The sequence below is a fragment of the Oreochromis niloticus genome, linkage group LG13, assembly GCF_001858045.2.
Source record: "Oreochromis niloticus isolate F11D_XX linkage group LG13, O_niloticus_UMD_NMBU, whole genome shotgun sequence".
In the NCBI taxonomy this organism is placed as follows: Eukaryota; Metazoa; Chordata; class Actinopteri; order Cichliformes; family Cichlidae; genus Oreochromis; species Oreochromis niloticus.
Window position 1 is genome coordinate 17,257,910 of NC_031978.2, and position 16,868 is coordinate 17,274,777.

The 16,868-nt window shown below is 38.9% G+C and overlaps 1 protein-coding gene and 1 long non-coding RNA gene across 2 annotated transcripts; both read right to left on the reverse strand.

Moving 5' to 3' along the window:
* Nucleotides 1-1,842, reverse strand: LOC102076347 (uncharacterized). Its single transcript, XR_266748.4, has 4 exons — nucleotides 1,766-1,842; nucleotides 1,163-1,200; nucleotides 989-1,029; nucleotides 1-895 (listed from the first exon to the last, which is right to left on the reverse strand). It is a non-coding gene; the product is annotated as an uncharacterized LOC102076347 (long non-coding RNA).
* Nucleotides 1,843-3,676: 1,834 nt separating this feature from the next.
* On the reverse strand, nucleotides 3,677-16,868 carry xpo5 (exportin 5). Its single transcript, XM_003451992.4, has 33 exons — nucleotides 16,598-16,868; nucleotides 15,955-16,076; nucleotides 15,794-15,866; nucleotides 15,576-15,713; nucleotides 13,960-14,142; nucleotides 13,837-13,863; nucleotides 13,551-13,736; nucleotides 12,541-12,617; nucleotides 12,409-12,453; nucleotides 12,209-12,299; nucleotides 12,043-12,126; nucleotides 11,817-11,942; nucleotides 11,637-11,727; nucleotides 11,411-11,539; nucleotides 10,911-11,026; nucleotides 10,657-10,812; nucleotides 10,424-10,465; nucleotides 10,247-10,336; nucleotides 9,926-10,125; nucleotides 9,744-9,846; nucleotides 8,846-9,027; nucleotides 8,634-8,734; nucleotides 8,448-8,544; nucleotides 8,199-8,335; nucleotides 7,902-7,999; nucleotides 7,762-7,808; nucleotides 7,418-7,527; nucleotides 6,636-6,695; nucleotides 6,426-6,520; nucleotides 6,232-6,339; nucleotides 5,185-5,322; nucleotides 4,622-4,786; nucleotides 3,677-4,357 (listed from the first exon to the last, which is right to left on the reverse strand). Exons 1-33 carry the CDS (start codon nucleotides 16,697-16,699, stop codon nucleotides 4,211-4,213), a joined length of 3,666 nt encoding a protein of 1,221 aa, XP_003452040.2. The 5' UTR covers nucleotides 16,700-16,868; the 3' UTR covers nucleotides 3,677-4,210.

Genomic DNA, 16,868 nt, shown 5'->3' on the forward strand with positions numbered 1-16,868 from the left:
TTATGTGTTTTTCAAGGATGGAGGCTGATGGCCCGTGACCCATTGAATTGGCCAAAAAGAATCAAACTTTAAGCAGTTAAAAGAGCAGAAAGGGTGATGCAGCACTGGTGGACATGCCAGTTTTTTACATTTAAATGTGTTGCTGGTATTAAATTAAAAATGTGCATATATTATAAATAGAAATAAAATACATGCCTTCAATGCTAAACAATTCAAAACTGTCTCAATAAATGCATTCTGTTTAAGCTGCCAATAACAGTAGTTAATTATGAACTATAAAAAACAAATAAATGGAAGAAATGTCCTAATCCCTGAAATACAACTGAAAGAAAACAAATATGAGAATTTAAATAAACCCCAGTGCTACAGAAGGATACAGGGAGATCTGCGACCAACTAAAATTCAGCTCTACCACATTTTCAGCAGTAATGAGGAAGCAGAAAATGAAGCGTAGCATTAATCACAGATCCTGTAATGATGCCATGGAAATGTGTTACTTGCACTGTCTAGCTCTGAAAAACAGACGGGCAAGACTTGACATAGCTCAGACAGTGGGAAGGACAATGCATAAGACTGACCTTTTGTCCGTTAAAAAAAAACAAAACTTCCAGATAAAACTTTTACTAAAGAATGTGAAAATGAAAAGAAGCCTGTTCTATACTGGGAGTGCATTCCTTAGGCAGATGACACCAAGATTAATTGGTTGCACTCATACAGGGTCGAGCATGATTGGATTTAACCTGGCCAGCACTACCACAGTGAATGCATAATCCAGACAACAAAGCACAGAGGTGGCAGTGTGATGATCCTGGGCTGCATGAATGCAAAAGGTGTTGGGGAAATGCCGTTTATAGATGGCGCCATGAATCGATACACCTCACACGCTTCTGTTGGTCTACAGAAAACAAGCAGATGACGCATATTCAGGCACCCTAACGGTCCAAAGCGGACGGTGAAATTCACGGAGAAGAAAAGTGAAAACTTTGACCTGGCAAGTGTGCCGCTCTGCTTGAATCCAGCAAAATGCCTCTGGGGAGGAAAACAGAGCAACACAACCTCTTCAGCAAAGAGCAACTGAACAAGACGAAATCTGTCACCAAGAATGAAGATGGACATAAAAAGTACGAAAGAAAAACTGCACTGTTGCCAAAGGTGTACTGACCTTAAGATACGTTTCTGCTGTGGAGTTTTACAAGGAAACTGTTTTTGCAGGGAAATTTGGAGGATAAAAATTCAGTGTTATAAATTCAATGTCTAAAAATAGTTGGATTCTGATGATACTATATTTCTTCCATAGACATCCTACCACTCATTGTCAAATTTTGCCATAAGACTTTAAAAGTAGTTAAAAATAGTCAAGCAGCAGCGGAAGCAGCTCTTTTAAGAGTGCATGATCATATTTTAGCATCACTATTAGTGATGCGCTAACACGTAAGCTGTATTTTGGTGTTGTAGCTGGTTTAGTCAGAGGTAACTCTGACTAAACCGTTTTATGTAGACATTTTATTGTACGCAAAATGCTATTCTGTAGTTGTAAAAGAAAAAGAAGTGTCTTAAAAATTCGCTATGAAATTTATAGGAGTGGAAGTATGTGAATTAATGAAATAAATGTAAACAAACTTTTTAAAAAACTGTTTAACGACGGTCTCGTGACAAGTTTGGGAAGTTTTTTTTATTTGCGCGACATTAAACTCTTGGTGGCACAAAGGCCTGCACTCCTGACATATTAAGCCCAAGTACGCTTATTTGTTCATTCCTAACAAACCTCATCAAAACGGTAGAAACCACAAAACGCAATGGGACGGCTGCCATCGATTCTTTACTGCTCTTCTTCTTTCCTCCTCAATGAGTTATTTTTTTTTTTTTTTTTTACGGCAGCTGGTACATAGCAAGTGCTGCTTTACCGCCCCTACCGGTCTGAGCGTGAACTGCCTTTCCTTAAGCTGCTGAGGCCAGGGGGATTTGTCTAAATGTGATTACGAAATTTCTCCCGAATGGAATATTTCTCCATAATACATGCACCAACAAGATTAATATAGCGACTGATAAATGTGAATGTTTAGGCAGTTTTGAAGGACTATAAAAGCAATTAAACTAACCAAAGTTTGATGCAGAATTGAAAAGTACAGATTTGGCAATATAATGTGATTTGTGTTTACAGTCTCTCTCTCTCCTTGTGTTTTTGGAGAATTAGACTACAGCGTGAGCATATCACCCTGCTTGTAAAAATCTTACACACCTTAAAAGCAACAGTTAATCGTATATTGTAGTTTAATATGCATAACAGACATAAATGAAGGTCTAATGGGTCAAGTTATGTTCAATATCCACGTGATTAAAATATTTGCAGTATTTGTTCACCTCAGTTTACTGCTTTACTACTAGATACTAGATTTGAACAGGAGATTTAATAAAAAAAAAAATTAAAGATCTATTGATAGATTTTAAGTCCAAGCACAAAGAACATGGGAGTCTGAAAACACTCCCCATCTTTCAAGTATTTTTTTCCCCCTTTCAAGATTTAGTTTCAGTTTTCAAAGCAACATCCCCATTAAGGTCATTTTAATGTTTTAGATGCTGCATCTGGAAATTAATTTATAGAAAAATATGTGAACATGTTGTAATTGAGAAATAAAAATTGATTAAATTAAAACAATCTTATGTACTATAAATACAGAAAAAAAAAAATGAAGATACTGGGGTTTTTTTTTTTTTATTTATTCAAAAACAAAAATATAAACCACACTACACTTTTAAAAAGCCTATTTTCTCCTTTGTACATTACATTTTAGTGTTGAACACATTTTAAAAATAACCACATGTGAACAATCAGCACAAAGACAGGGAAAACAGTTTGATGATAAAAGGAAAACAGTTTTGATAACTAAGCAAGTACTTAAGCTCGCTTTAGGTTCAACAGCATTCAAGATGTAGAAAAAGTCTACATGCATTTGAAGATAGTTTAATTTAAAAAACAAAAAACAAAAATAAATCTACACTGCTTTGATGGCTCCATAAGAGCAAAACTCATCCAAGAAATTATCCTGAAAAACAATTCCTTGGACAATAAAGGAATGTAGTGCTGGTTCACCTTTACACAACAGGAACACTTGGATTAAGCTACACATTAGTTGAGTCCACTGTTAAATACTCCTTAAGTTACATGTAATTAGATTTGTCAGACAACTGTCTGCTCACAAATTTACAATGAGTGTTTTGGCACAGACTGCGGTTGTATCATTTGTAGTATGATATGTGCTCTGCATTAAATTAACAATTTTTTTATATATATATATATATATATATATATATATATATATATATATGAACTTTGCCCCATTATAAGGAACATCACACTCGAGGTACCATCAGCACATCCTTCAGAATCAGAAAATTAATTCAAGCTGGTCCAGTCAAAGGAAAAACAAAACAAAAAAACAACACCAAACAAAAAGTGAACAGAGTATTTCCCCATCGGTTCTTTCTTTTCGACGTGGGATGCAACAGCAGCATGGGTACCAACATATCTGCCAACACTAACCTCAAAATGTATTCTTTAATTTTTTTGTAAAGAAAAAAAAAAAAAAGTCCACCTGTCCACGTGCCATAACACAAATGCATCCTTTCCCTCATCGTACCCCAACAGGCTAACTGCACGCCGATCTGCTTTACTTGCTTTGCTTACTTGGATATGATTTACTGCAAGTGGCTACACTTAATAGTTCCTCTTGTGTCCTGATGTTGGGAAATGGAAAAACACAGCAACTAAAAATGAAAAAGCCCAAAGTAAAATAAGAATGCAGACAAGTCTTAAATAAAAGTACTCTTGTGGCTCTTTACAGCTTCTGCAGCCATGCAAATATTAATGGTTAAATATTAATTAAGAACTTCATTTTAAAATAATGCCTACAGATTTCTGTAGCTTCTACAAATCTTTCATTTATGTGCAAAAGGAACTTAAAAAAAAAAAAAAAAAGTCCTCTACTTTGCGATACTTGACTGTACAAATGACTAGCAGTTATAAGGCATGAACGGCGGCGTGGCACGATGTAGGTTACAAGAAAAGACGACCTACTGAAGCAACACGAGTGTTGACAGATACGTTAGGTAGCGCCACACTGCCCCAGCTGGAGGATGTTTAAGAGAGACGGTGCTCCGTACGCACAACTCCGTCTTCAGTCAGTGTGAAGTCTTGAATCGCTTTGTGTTCCTACAGGGCATCATTCTCGGGAGAGAAGAGAGCTGCCAGGCCCAGAGGTTCACTGTTCACTATATCCTTGTCTGGCTTCGGCTTTTTAAAGAGCGATGGAAGATTCCGGATATGAACCTCCTTCCTGAACTGCTGGCACAGAGCTTTCTGTTGGCAGGGGACAGGCAGAGGAAAGGTTAAACAGAGCTATCCCAGACCTGCAGGAAAGAATTTCATTAGACTGTCCGGCCCTGTTGAGCTGCTGAACATTTTTCTGCTGCGGAGAACAGAAGATTTACAACACAGCCAGAATCACTCTGCTGAGTAATGACTTGCACTAAAAGGCCAGTGTCTTTGGTTACTCCTAATGAGCCATCTACAGTCAGATATACTAGAGAAGCACTGCTCTCTAGTGGGGAAATGTAGCATTACCCCAACAGTTCCTGCAATAAGCTTCCTGAACTGGTCTTTTCTCTTCTTTTCTCCAAACTTCTGGGCACTGGGGTCCATGAGTCTGTGGTCATACTGGTCCAGAGCCTCCAAATTGATGTTTGGGATCTGGGTCATCACTCCTCTCAGCTCCATATAGCGAGGCCGCTAACAGGGACACAGACATTTAAAAAGAATACAATACAAGGAAGCAAGATGATATGAAACTTAAATTTTGGGAATGTATTACACCAGTCTCCAAAACAAAAGTCAATTTTACTTCATCCCAAAGACAGACGTTATTTGTCATGCAAAACTTTCAAATCTTCGCCGATTCTAGCGTTGCAAATTCTTGTTTTTTGGTTTTTTGGGGTTTTTTTAAGTTTATATCTTGAAAAATCTTTCATTCTGATCAAGACTTTTTCACTATAGTCTGTCATTTTATAGATCAAAGCAGAATATAGACAACAGATTAATTAGTAATGAAAGCAAAATAAGTCCTCTAAAGGGTGGGAAAAAAAGAGCAAATATCTAAATATGTCAGATATGTTCACAATTTGCCTCACCAGGTTTTCATAGATGAGCATTGCCAACTGAGAGAGGGTAGAGCTGCAGACCTCATGCTGCCCATGAACTTGAAGGCCTCTGAGAACGCTGGTAAAGAACCACGTAACAGCTTCAGTAAGAAGATTACCCCCAACAACCTGGAGACAAGAGAAATATAAAGCAATGCAAGACACTCAGCCACCTCCCAGGTCAAAGATTGTTAGATTTTAGGGATGTGTTTGTTAAATCCTGCTTTCATACGGATGCTACCTGCTACCAATGTCCTGTGTATTTTGTTTTGTTGGCATTTGTTTTTGTTGGTACTCTCCTCTTTTGTTACACAGAATCAAAGAAGTCTTCGTTATACATGAATAACTTTAAGGTACTTTAGCCTTTTGTCACACCATCTTCAAGCACCCAAATGCAAAACTGACAGAAAAACACCAGATTAAAACATGAACGTGAACATTTGGCCTATACTGATGTTAAGTTGATCATTCATCACATCTTTACAAATCCCTTAAATGACATCCATAAATATTGCTATTTAAAATCTTGCTATGTATTTTTCTGTAACCTCAAAAGGAATTCAATTTCAATTCAATTTTATTTATATAGCGCCAAATCACAACAAAAGTCACCTCAAGGCGCTTCATAATGTAAAAAAAAATGTAAAAAAAAAAAAAAAAAAAAAAAAAAAAAAATGTACTGTTGATGCTAACCACCGCTTCCTGTGTAAGCCTATAGCCTATAAATCTGTGCTATAAACCACCAATGTTACCCAACATAAAATTTCCTTAAATACACTAAGCACAGGCTTATGTTTTGGGTCATATATACACTGTGATGCTGAAATCAATCCTAAACAAATGCACAACTTATTCTTGCTTACGTAGCATTTCATTATAAAGTACAGTCCTCAGGAACCTGCTGTGCATACTTGAGTCCCACATTTAAAGACATCTGGGTTAAATATAGCCAGACAGCTTGTGCATAAAAGCAACGTGTGTGATGAGAGCATTAAAAAAAGCTGCTGCCTTGTATTTAGGTTAGAATAAATGTGCTACCTGCCGCAGCAGAGTCCAGCAGACCAGGGAAGCAGTGCGATGACAGTTGGTGGCATCCTTCCAGGACAGTGAGGTAAAGGACAGGGTCAGCAGGGACATGTAGAGGTTCTGAGAAAAGAAAAAGAAGCATTACGTTTTTAATAATGTACAACTGTGCTTTCCTCTGAATGATATGTGATGCGTTTTAGGTCGACCTCGTGCTTCAGGAGACATTTCCCCAGCTCTGTCAGCTCCTCTGTGGGCTGAGCAGGAGACGCTGACTGCACTGAATCCATCATCATATCTTCCTCTGCAAGAGCATGTTTCAACAAAAAAAGATAAATAAAAAAAAATAAAATAAAATAAAGAGATAAGCCAGAATAAAAATCATCCAATTGATTCAAATTCACCAGTTTTACTCTTACCATCCATTTCCTCCTTATTGGCTGCAGGTTCGGATACCTTTCTGGAAATACAGGTCACAGCTAAAACAAAAGGAAGAGACAATTGTGATGTTTTGACAACTGAACTTCCACCTTTAAAAGCTAATCAGAATCAGACAGCTAAAAAAAAACAAACAAACAAACAAACAAACAAAAAAAAAAACACTACACAGACACAAAGCCTTGGACATTCATTGCAGAATGCACAGTAAATTAAAAACAGCAAAAATCCTTAAACTATTTACCTAAGCTGCTATCAATGCACAAAAAGCTTCACGTTCACAAAAGAAGCTCTCTTTAAATTACACTTCAAAATTACCAGCATTTCTGCATTGATCAGTGATCCAACTAAACTAAACCAAACTAAAATACATGTTAAGCAGTCACTCACAATGCAGGCTGACATCCTCAATCAAACATTATCTGCCAATCAGACTTTGTATGACTTTGTTTATAAGAAGCTCCACTTTTAGCTTCTTAATTGGAGCACTTGACTCCAGAGAGCTCAGGGAGAAGTCATGAACACAGAGTTTCACATCTTTTCTGCAGCCCTTCTGTGAGTGGCTCCTTTATATGTTCAGTAATGGCATAAAAAGTACAACTGTTTGTTATTAGTTTAGTCAGATTTTGTTTAAATTAGGTCCAAAAACACCCAATTTAAACAACAAACGTTAGCTCCAAAAGCTCAACTTTTACAACGTGGCTAAAGTGCATTAGAATGAACATGTATGTGAGTGGGAGGCAGTACTAAAGACACTACTTACTGAGAAGTTCCAGCACCTCCCTCGTCAGCAGGCGTACTACTTGCTCTTCCAACATCTCCTGGGTCACCTGGCTTTCCTGACAAACCAACTCCTCCTCTTCGTGCTCACCACTAAAAAAAACAAACAAACAAACAAAAAAAACAACACACAAAAAGGTGAATTATAAGGAAAAATTATATTCAGCAAAACTAAGCAGTGATTTTTTTTTTTTAAACTTCAATTGAAAAATTTCCATTCCAGATAAGAAAAGTCTTCATTATGGTCTATATTTAGGGCATATGTGTGTTATTTTTGTCTTATGGACTGAAAATTCATTTGATCACAAACACTGTGCCAAAACTTACTTGATAGATGTCCGCTGGTTGATGACCTGCCACCTCATGTTGAGTCTCTGAAGCAGTAATAAGAAACAAAGCCATGATATTTAGCACATTTTAGGCTAAAAAGTTTAAAAGAAGAGAACCGGGAGTATGGAGATCCTGACCTGCAGCATGTAGCCAAACAATGGTCCCAGCAGAGGGCAGAGTAGACTTTCATAGTACTCCTGGGGACAAGACAGCACCAGCTGCCTCAGAAACAGACGTACACTTGTCAAGGAAATGTAAAGTTTACATAAAGCTTTAGTTCAGTTTTAATTATGTCAGGTCTTGCAGGCCAGTGTGCATCACTGAATCGCTGAGGGGAGCATGGAGGAGAAGGGGAAAAGAAGCTGGGGGGAGGGACTGACCAAATCAAATGGGGGGGAAAAAAAATTTTAAAAAAAAAAAGCAAATAAGGATATGAATCATTGGGCGAAGTCTGTGATCGGGCACATGGTCGAGGGAGACGAAAGCAGAGCCAGCTATTCCTTCAGCCAACTTGTCGATGTTGTAGAAATCCTGCTGCATTGACACACCTGCACTTCCCAGGATTTGGTAGCTGCATGGATAAAAACAGCAAAATTGAAGGTAAATTTAATTTAACAACATGTAAGGTATATAAAAAGCCAAGAAAAATTTGGGGTAAAAGCTGTCAAAGCCACAGTTCTCACCAGTTATCATATAATGTGCAGAAAAATCCCTGCATGCGCTCTATCATGGTTTTACACACGGGAGAGTCGTAAATATCCAAAAGATGATGAGAGAGACCTGTAGACGGGATGCACTAAAGTTTGACCACAGTCTTTTTTAGGTGATTGCCAACTTCTGGTAAAAAGTGTGGACAAAACTCCTCTTACCAAGAACCACTTTCTTCTCACTATCCATGATCTCATGAGCTCTGCTGAACGTCTCACTGAGACGGGCCATGTTCTCAGGCAGGAAAAGACTGTTGTGGGTCCTGCAGTGAGGAATAACAAGAGGGGAAAGTCAATGATCAACATATCAGTACGGTAAAAAGGATAATTAATCATTTTTTACAAATTTTTGTAACATCATGTTATAAGCGCACCTGATTAGCGCTAGTAAATTGGGCAGCAAAATCAGAAACTGGGGAGTGCAGGGGTTTCGGTACATGGGAGCTCCAGCAGGAGTGTAGCCCACAACAAAGCCACCAGCCTTGGCCTCCTCCAGGTCTGCAGGCCAGTGCGCCCGCTTCACCACCGCCAATATGGCATACAAACAGAAGCTCAACTAGAGGAGGATTCAATTAAAAAGAAAATACAAAAAAAAAAAAAAAAGGATTAAACAGTTACAAGTTACCTTGTTACAACTAACTACAAGCAGTTTTTATCTGTTCTTATAACGCGACTGCCTTTGAAATTTTGTGTCATATCTATCACCAGCATTTTTAGTTTGTCAAATAATTTTGTTTATCATGAAATAGATTAAAAAAAAAAAAAAGTATTTCATTTGCCACAGCTGCATTCTGTGTTGATTTCTAATCAGCAAATTTAACCATCCTACGTTAGATTAGGTTAAAAGCCTTGCTACGTCTAGTTACAGTCACGTAGCTGCTACAAAACCTCAGGGCCTACACCCAGATGCCTTTCAGCTTTGTTTATTAATAAAATATAAACTCCAAAGACAAGCCAAAAACTGCGTCAGAATTTGAAATCTGAGCTTTTGTGGCTGGTGCAACAAAAAAAAAAAGAAAGAAAAAAATTGGTGACACGGTGCATTCTGTCTGGAAAGATTTTCTTTGCTTACGTAATAAACAACTTACACAACGCCAAAAACAAGTTCCGTCAGTGAGCACATGTACACACGTGCAACGTCTTTAAAAGGTCAAACAATGTCTGTTTCCCTTCCGACATTTTGTCATTAAACAAGAGTGAGACAAGCAAACCTACAGTGATCTCCAATGGCAGTATCCCTCCACATAAATGAGTTCACGCCTATACACTTACTCTCCCTCTATTAATGGCTGCTGCATCTGCATCTTCACTTTGCTCCGTGACCACCTTATCTGCTCCAATAAAGGACAAGAATGTGTCCGGGTTCCACAGCACACTGAAACACAAAGAAGAGAAAACTATCATTTATTGCTATCGTGTTCAATTAGAGGCAAACGGAGAGAATTCAAACTCACTGCCTAATCTCATTTGAAGTCCACTCTGCAACCACTGAGGCCATCAGTTCATCTACAAATGCCTTCTGCTTCTCATAGTCTTTGAACTGGTTACTGATGAGAACCAGAGCTTCCATCAGGGCGCATTTCTCCATGTGAGTGAGCGTGACTCCGCTCGAAAACAGCTCCTTCACATGATTGTAGAACATTTCAAAACAAGGCTGTAGAATGAAAAAAAGGGCATCATTAAAGACACTGACTTACTTCTACACAGAAAAGTGTACTTCAGAAAGATAAATTATCATTAGTTATTAAGCTAACTGGAATAGAATAGACCATTACCAGCATATACTGTGGGTAATCCCGGCAGATTTTTATGATGGAAGAACAGGCGTGCCTCCTCACATTCTTCACAGCTCGAGTCCAAGGTGCCTGAAGACATCAGGAAGAGAATACATTTATTTTTTTCCACATTTGTCATGAAAATGAAGTAAAAATGACTCAGTGAAGGAAACTTACTTTGGGTTCGTGATCAATTTCAAATGTGACAGCCTTAAAGAGCTGCAGGACAAAACAAAATCATTCAAAATCCACATTATTAAAAGAAAATCCTCCAAATGAGCTGTAAGTGTAAATACAAGAAACATCAAGCAAAAATATGTGACAAGAGCAACTTTCTGATTGATTTTTGACATTAACATCTACATTCACATAGTAAATGTTATTCAGGAACCAGTAAACGCACAGCTTACCTTGATGAGGACCTGTGGCAGGAAGCGTGGTCTGTGTATGGCCAATGGGAAAAGGGCAGAGACGTTGGTGAGCACACAGGACAAAATGAGCGGGTCTTTGGTGTCGTAGTTCAGCACGCCTTGCAGTAGCTCCATGCTCTGATCGATGGGTAACTTCTACAAGGCAGGAGGAGTGAAAGCCTTCATTATTAGTTTGACTACGATTACTTTTACACTGCCATTTCCATTCTATTACAGAAAACTTGTTCCTTTACCTCCTCATCCACACTTTTAATGATCTGCGAGACCATGCACTCCATGAAAACCGTCATTGCATCCCACTGGACCACTGAAGGAGACAAGAGGGAACACAGGCCCTCTGCAGTCTTAGCTAGAGAGATGCAAAGTGAGAAGTGCTCATTCACTGCAGATTCAGCCATCAATATGGAAATGAAACTTGTGTTTAAGGATGTGCTGCACAAAAAAAAGTTGGCATCAGGGTCAATATCAGCCAATAATATATCAGCGCTTCCCCAATTTTCGCTGGATACTGGAAAGCTTATGTGTTAGTAGCAATATGAGTTTGCTATATCCAAACTGACTGCTCTAGTTTCCCAATTAACTCCAGGCCCAAATTACTGTAATATTATTACATATTTCACATGATGAATTAACTATCGGCATATGCCCATAAAAATCCCTTCAAGCAGTAAATCAAAACACGTGTGAAAACAGCGATCATTTCCTCTTTAGTATTGTGTCAAAGACTACTTACATGCGGTATCTCCAGTATCTATTGGGCTGGTAATCTGATACTGTAACCATTCTGCTCCTATCCGGAAAGCCTCTAGAGGAACAATGCGACATGCGCTCCTCAAAACTTCCCCCTGCTGCGCTCGGAAAGCTGCGAAGCACCAAAAGAAACAATGAAACCCATAAAAGTATGCACAAAATAAAAGAGTCAGAACTACTGAAGCAAAACTTGAATCCCCGGTACTTACAATTAAAAAAAGAGTTGAAGTCCTCATCACTGTCAAAGTCCACACGGGAGTACTTGCAGCTTGGGTTATTGTCTCTAGACGGGAACCCAGCCTAAGGAGGGGAAGACAGATGAAAGTTATTAACACTTTGTTTGGCTTTAGGTCACACTGTGAATAATATTGCTGTCACCGTGACCTCACCTTAACTAAGTTGGTCATGGAGGCTCTGAGAAATTTGACGGCCATCTCAACAACAACTGCATCCTTCGAAAGAGCCTCATGTCTGAACAAAGCTCCCCATGTCGCCATGGTTGAGGACTTTAAAAACTGCAGGGAAATAAAGAGAAAAGTCATTTTCTTTACATGCTGTTCACTCAAATGAAATTTTACTTCAAAAGGGTCTGATCTTTTTCCTCGGGTATCTCACCTGACTGGAATGCGTAGTGAAGGCTAAAAGGGCTTCCATGTACTTGCTGAGGTTTGCAGGTACTTCAGCCTCTACGTCTGAACCCTGGGGAGAAAAGATGAGAAACCGTTACCCATCTTCAATCTTAAAATGAATATCTAAAGTGCTTAAAAATGGCCAAACTTACCACTAATGAGCAAAGCTGACCTCCCAAAGCACACAGGACCTGACAGAGCCTCTTCAGGAAGATGTAACGCCGCTCCACCACCTCCACTGCTCTAGAAGTACACATAGAGGGCTCTGAGTCACGGCTAGATGTACTTAAAAACAAAGCAACAACAACATATCTTCTTTTGCTCTTCAGTAGGTGGATATCACTTTACTTACTGTGATTCCGTGGATTTCTGACATATCGCCAGTCCATCTGCAGACCTGTAAGCAGACACACGAACCATTAAATTGCAGTAGAAGTGGTAGCATGAAGCCTGCAGAGACATGGAGAGAAGCAGCTGTACTCACTGGGCTGCAGAAAGAATATACTGGATGGCCACATCATCAAACAGAAGCATGAATGGTTTCCTCTCTTCCAGCTTGCCCTGTGGCAGAATGACAGAATAAAAAAAACACATACTGTTAATTGGTAGTGAAAAAAAATATAGCTTACCATAATGCAGTATTACTGGTCTGATCTGCAGGTTACTCTAAATCCCCAAAAGAAAGCCTCTAAATTATCAAAAATAGAGTAGTTATTTTATTTTCAAAGTGTGTAAGGATTTAAAAAAAAAAAAAAAAGACAGGTTAAACAAATATTTCCCATCCTTAACACTCTTCTTACTCAGTGTATTCCCCGTTTATCCAGGGGGAGGATTGAGTCAAAACGAGAATCCCACATGAAATTTCTGCCAAATCAAACATGCGGTTTTCTGTGCATTTCCTAATTTTCACTGAGTTTTTGCTGAAAATATAACACTATTAATATGATCATTAAAAATGATAGTCAAAGTTCTATTATGGTGTTGATGACGTTTTATGACTCTGTCTAATAAAAGAAAAAAAACAAGTCAGTTATGATGACGATAAGGATTAAGCTCATCTCTACAGGTGACTTTAACCCTACCTGGAACCTTTAGGAAATGGACTCATGGGCTTGTTCAGACTCATACCTTGTAGTCATTGTATGATTCACATGTCCTGATTAGGCTTGTGCATTGCTCATGTAATTATGGTTATAATAGAACAATGCATATAAACGTTAAGGCAATTAAAAAGCAAAAAACACAATTCTGGAGGACTTATTAGTATATTCACTGGATCACACTGATGAAAGCTGCTGGGAAAAGAAACTGGAAAAGCTTGCCTGGCAATTCTATCACCTCATAAATGGCCACATGGTGGCCCTGTTGCTTTGGCTCCCCAAAGAAATCCAGATTTTCTTTTTCAAAAAAAAGGTTTCATACAGCAGTGCCTACTTGACAAACCGAGACAAAATCTCTTGAAAGCCATCATGAATACTTTCCCCAGCGACTCACCTTGCGGCTCATAGCAATGAGCAGACACTCCGCTGCTTCGAGCTGCAGCTCCGGCTCACTCAGCAGCAGACACAAAATCTCCAGCAGATGACAGTTTCTGGAGGTTATGTACACCAGAGAGACCCAGTCTATGTAGCCTGCGAGTGTATTCAGTGTAGCCACAGCAACTCGACAGTGAGCTCTCATCTGTGTGGATGAAAAATTAGAAGGGGACAATGTGAAGTAATCAAGTCGATTAACAAAGTTTAAAATATATTCAGGCAGGCGCGCACTGATGCTTTCTTACCTGCAGTTCATTTTCAGGAGAACCTTTCTAGATTAAAAAAAAAAGAAGACCAATATTGTAAACTCAGTATACTCTTAAGTTTCTACTTTCTCGCAACATGAATGAGATCAGGACTCCACTAACCAGTTTACAATAGTCCTCCACATTAATTTGCAGAATGCCCATCATGAAAGTGAAGATGCTTTCCATGTTTTGGGTGAGTGTCTGCTGTATGTCTCTGCGTCTCTGGGTAGGTAACGTCTGGAAGGTGATCACATCCTCAGCCAGCCTCAAAAGGATCAGCATGACCAGCTCTGTCTGGGCCTCCTGTGAAAGCAAAGAGTGTTTTTGTTTTTTTCTTGATTTGCTTTTATCTAGCTTTAAGTGGCTGTAACAGCAGTTTTAAAGAGGTGCTTTGTGACAAATCAGCTTGGGATTGTCAAGAATGTGTCTGAATGCTCACTTTTCCATAAAAGATGCAATGATAGTTTAATCAAGTCAGACCTAATAATATTTAAGCATCCTTGAAAACATGGTACAAGTTTGACTGCTTGTCATTACATTAAAGGATAAGCATGCACAAGCTTACAAATGCTTACATCTCTCTAGCATTTTAAGTTGTTCACCCCACTGAAAGAAATTATGTTTTAAAGAATGCCCGCATAAATGTGGGGAGTCTCAGGAAGCCTCAAAGCTGTTTGCTGTTTCAGCACCAATAAACATTGAGCAAAAAAAAAAAAGTCTTTTTTCTCAATCCATTAAACACTTTTAGCTTCAGACAACAGCAAAAAGCAGCCATGAGGGTTTACAAAGTGACAGAGTTGTATACATTTATCAAGCAGCGTATGGTGTTTATATGTGCGCAAGATTTTTTGGAGTACTTTCAATATTTTTTCCAAAAATATCTGGATAATATACAATCTTCAATGTGCTACAGACCAACCAAGAAGTCTGAGTGACATATACCGGTAGTATTTGGCAAGCTCAAAACTAATGGGCGAAGCTGCAGTGGAATGGCTATGTCTGTCTTTTATATACAGCCTGTTAAGTTTATGCACATAGCATAACAGCATTAACTCCTCCTCCTGTCTTATTTTTGGTCTTAATGCTCAGTTCTCTATTTAATTCTGTTTTGTCACTCTGAATGCAAATTTCTTTTCTAAAGGTGTAAAATAAAAAAAGGACTTTTAAATAGTTATTAAACCTAATCAGGGTTTAAGATCAAATGACAGTGTGTACTCCAGTTAGGAGCGCTGACACACATTCAAGCAACTGCTTAATCAGTCTACCACATTCCCTTAACTACACACAGGATGCAGCTAATTTTCTAAATATACAGCGACCAACTTTAAAAAAAATCTTTTCTTAACCATTACATATCCTTTAATATACAATCATGCTTAAATATTATTATAATACTGCACAAGTAGTTCAGAGTTCAGAGAGTGGGCATGTATTAATGACGGTGGGAGAGAAAAAACAAAAAAGTAAAACCAAGCTAGATCTGAATGTCTGAAAAGGGCTACAGTTTAGTGATAAAACAAGGAAGCGGAAAGAGGGTTATTAGGTTCATGTTTGGAAGGTGACATTATCCCAGTGCCCAAGTTTACATGATGAAGCCATAGGAAAATGAATGAGTAATCCACGACTGGCCCTTATTTGCATGCAAGTTATTCCATTCTCATATTGAATCCATGCTGGGTGAGGAAACAAGTGAGATGAGGAAAAAGTGAGCTTCCTGCACCGCACAGGTTACTCACCCCTTGGCTAGTGAGAGTCTCCATCTCTTTCAGCATATCTGGCCAATGCTGAGGCCATTCTCTCTTTATCATTTCCACAACTATTCGTGACAGCGCATCTTTGATGTGGCTCTCCTCGTCCAAGATTGAATGAGTACCCTGAAAAGAGATAATAGAAGGCATCAGAGCAGTACAACTGTGAACTGTGAAGTGAAGTGTCTTTCACAAATCACACTTACATTTGATAACAGTTGCATGGCGCTCTCCTTCAGGTGGACTTTCTCCTGTTGCTGCATGTCGTTCCATCTGAATCTGCATTGACACATTAGCTTTCTGTTAAACATGGATCCCTTATCATGCGTTTCTTTTATTAAATTTACTTCAGTCACCTTCCACTTACTTGATGATATGCTCTAGGATTTGCAAACCAAAGTGTCTCACTACTGCTGGCTGAGCTTTGTCAGCTAATTGTAAGCCACATGGGACACACAAGGAGCTCGTCTCTTTAAACTCTTCACAAAACTGAAGAGAAGAAAAAAAGAAACCGCGTAATTTTAAAGATCAGGAAATGTTATAACACTTTAAAGGAACACTTGTGTGAACCCAACACTACCATACACGTGTAATGTCAGATAGCAACAGCTAATTCACAAACATTCATATAAATACTTGGATAGCAGAATGCTAATCTAGCAGCTAGGGTTAGAGTTATTCTTAGGGGCAGAATTACTCGGAATTTGTTAACTGGCCTCATTAAATCGAGCTCTGTCTTTTCACCATGTGGTTAATGGCATGAATATGAGTCCACAGCAGCTCTGGTGTTGAGGTGATAATTGTGGCATGCCGGCTAGCTCGTAAAGCATATGGCTATCATCATTGCAGGTTAAACCAACATACATGAACCGTATGAACAGCGCTGTTACTAGGAAACTACGTATAATAGCCCAATTTATCTAGCTAAGCCAGTACATTATTCTCCTTTCACAAATGAATGACAAGCTCAGCAAACTTAGCGGCTAGCTAGCAAGCGTTAACGATGCTACCTTTAGGGCCTCCAGTCGGTAAATTTGACTTGTTTCTGCGTCCATAATCACATTCACAGCTTTCACAAGCTGATCACACATGGCGGCCACCTGGTCAGCCATGACTTCAGGTAGCGTCTAACACACTGTTGAGGCGAAAGCAACTCCCTTATGCAAAGCACCTGCAGTACAGTGAGACGAGCGATACACTCAGGGAGGTACCAACGTGTACAGAATGTGCTGCTGCTGCTGTTGCTTCTGCTGCCGCTACTCGCGCGTTTGAACACTTTGC

Coding starts and splice junctions, on each gene's coding strand:
- xpo5 (XM_003451992.4), bottom strand. CDS start 16,699: ATGGCTGACCAGGTGGCCGCCATGTGTGATCAGCTTGTGAAAGCTGTG. Junction 12,127..12,208: donor GTCAGCTTTGCTCATTAGTG/GTAAGTTTGGCC, acceptor TTTTCTCCCCAG/GGTTCAGACGTAGAGGCTGA. Junction 10,126..10,246: donor ATTACCCACAGTATATGCTG/GTAATGGTCTAT, acceptor TTCATTCTACAG/CCTTGTTTTGAAATGTTCTA.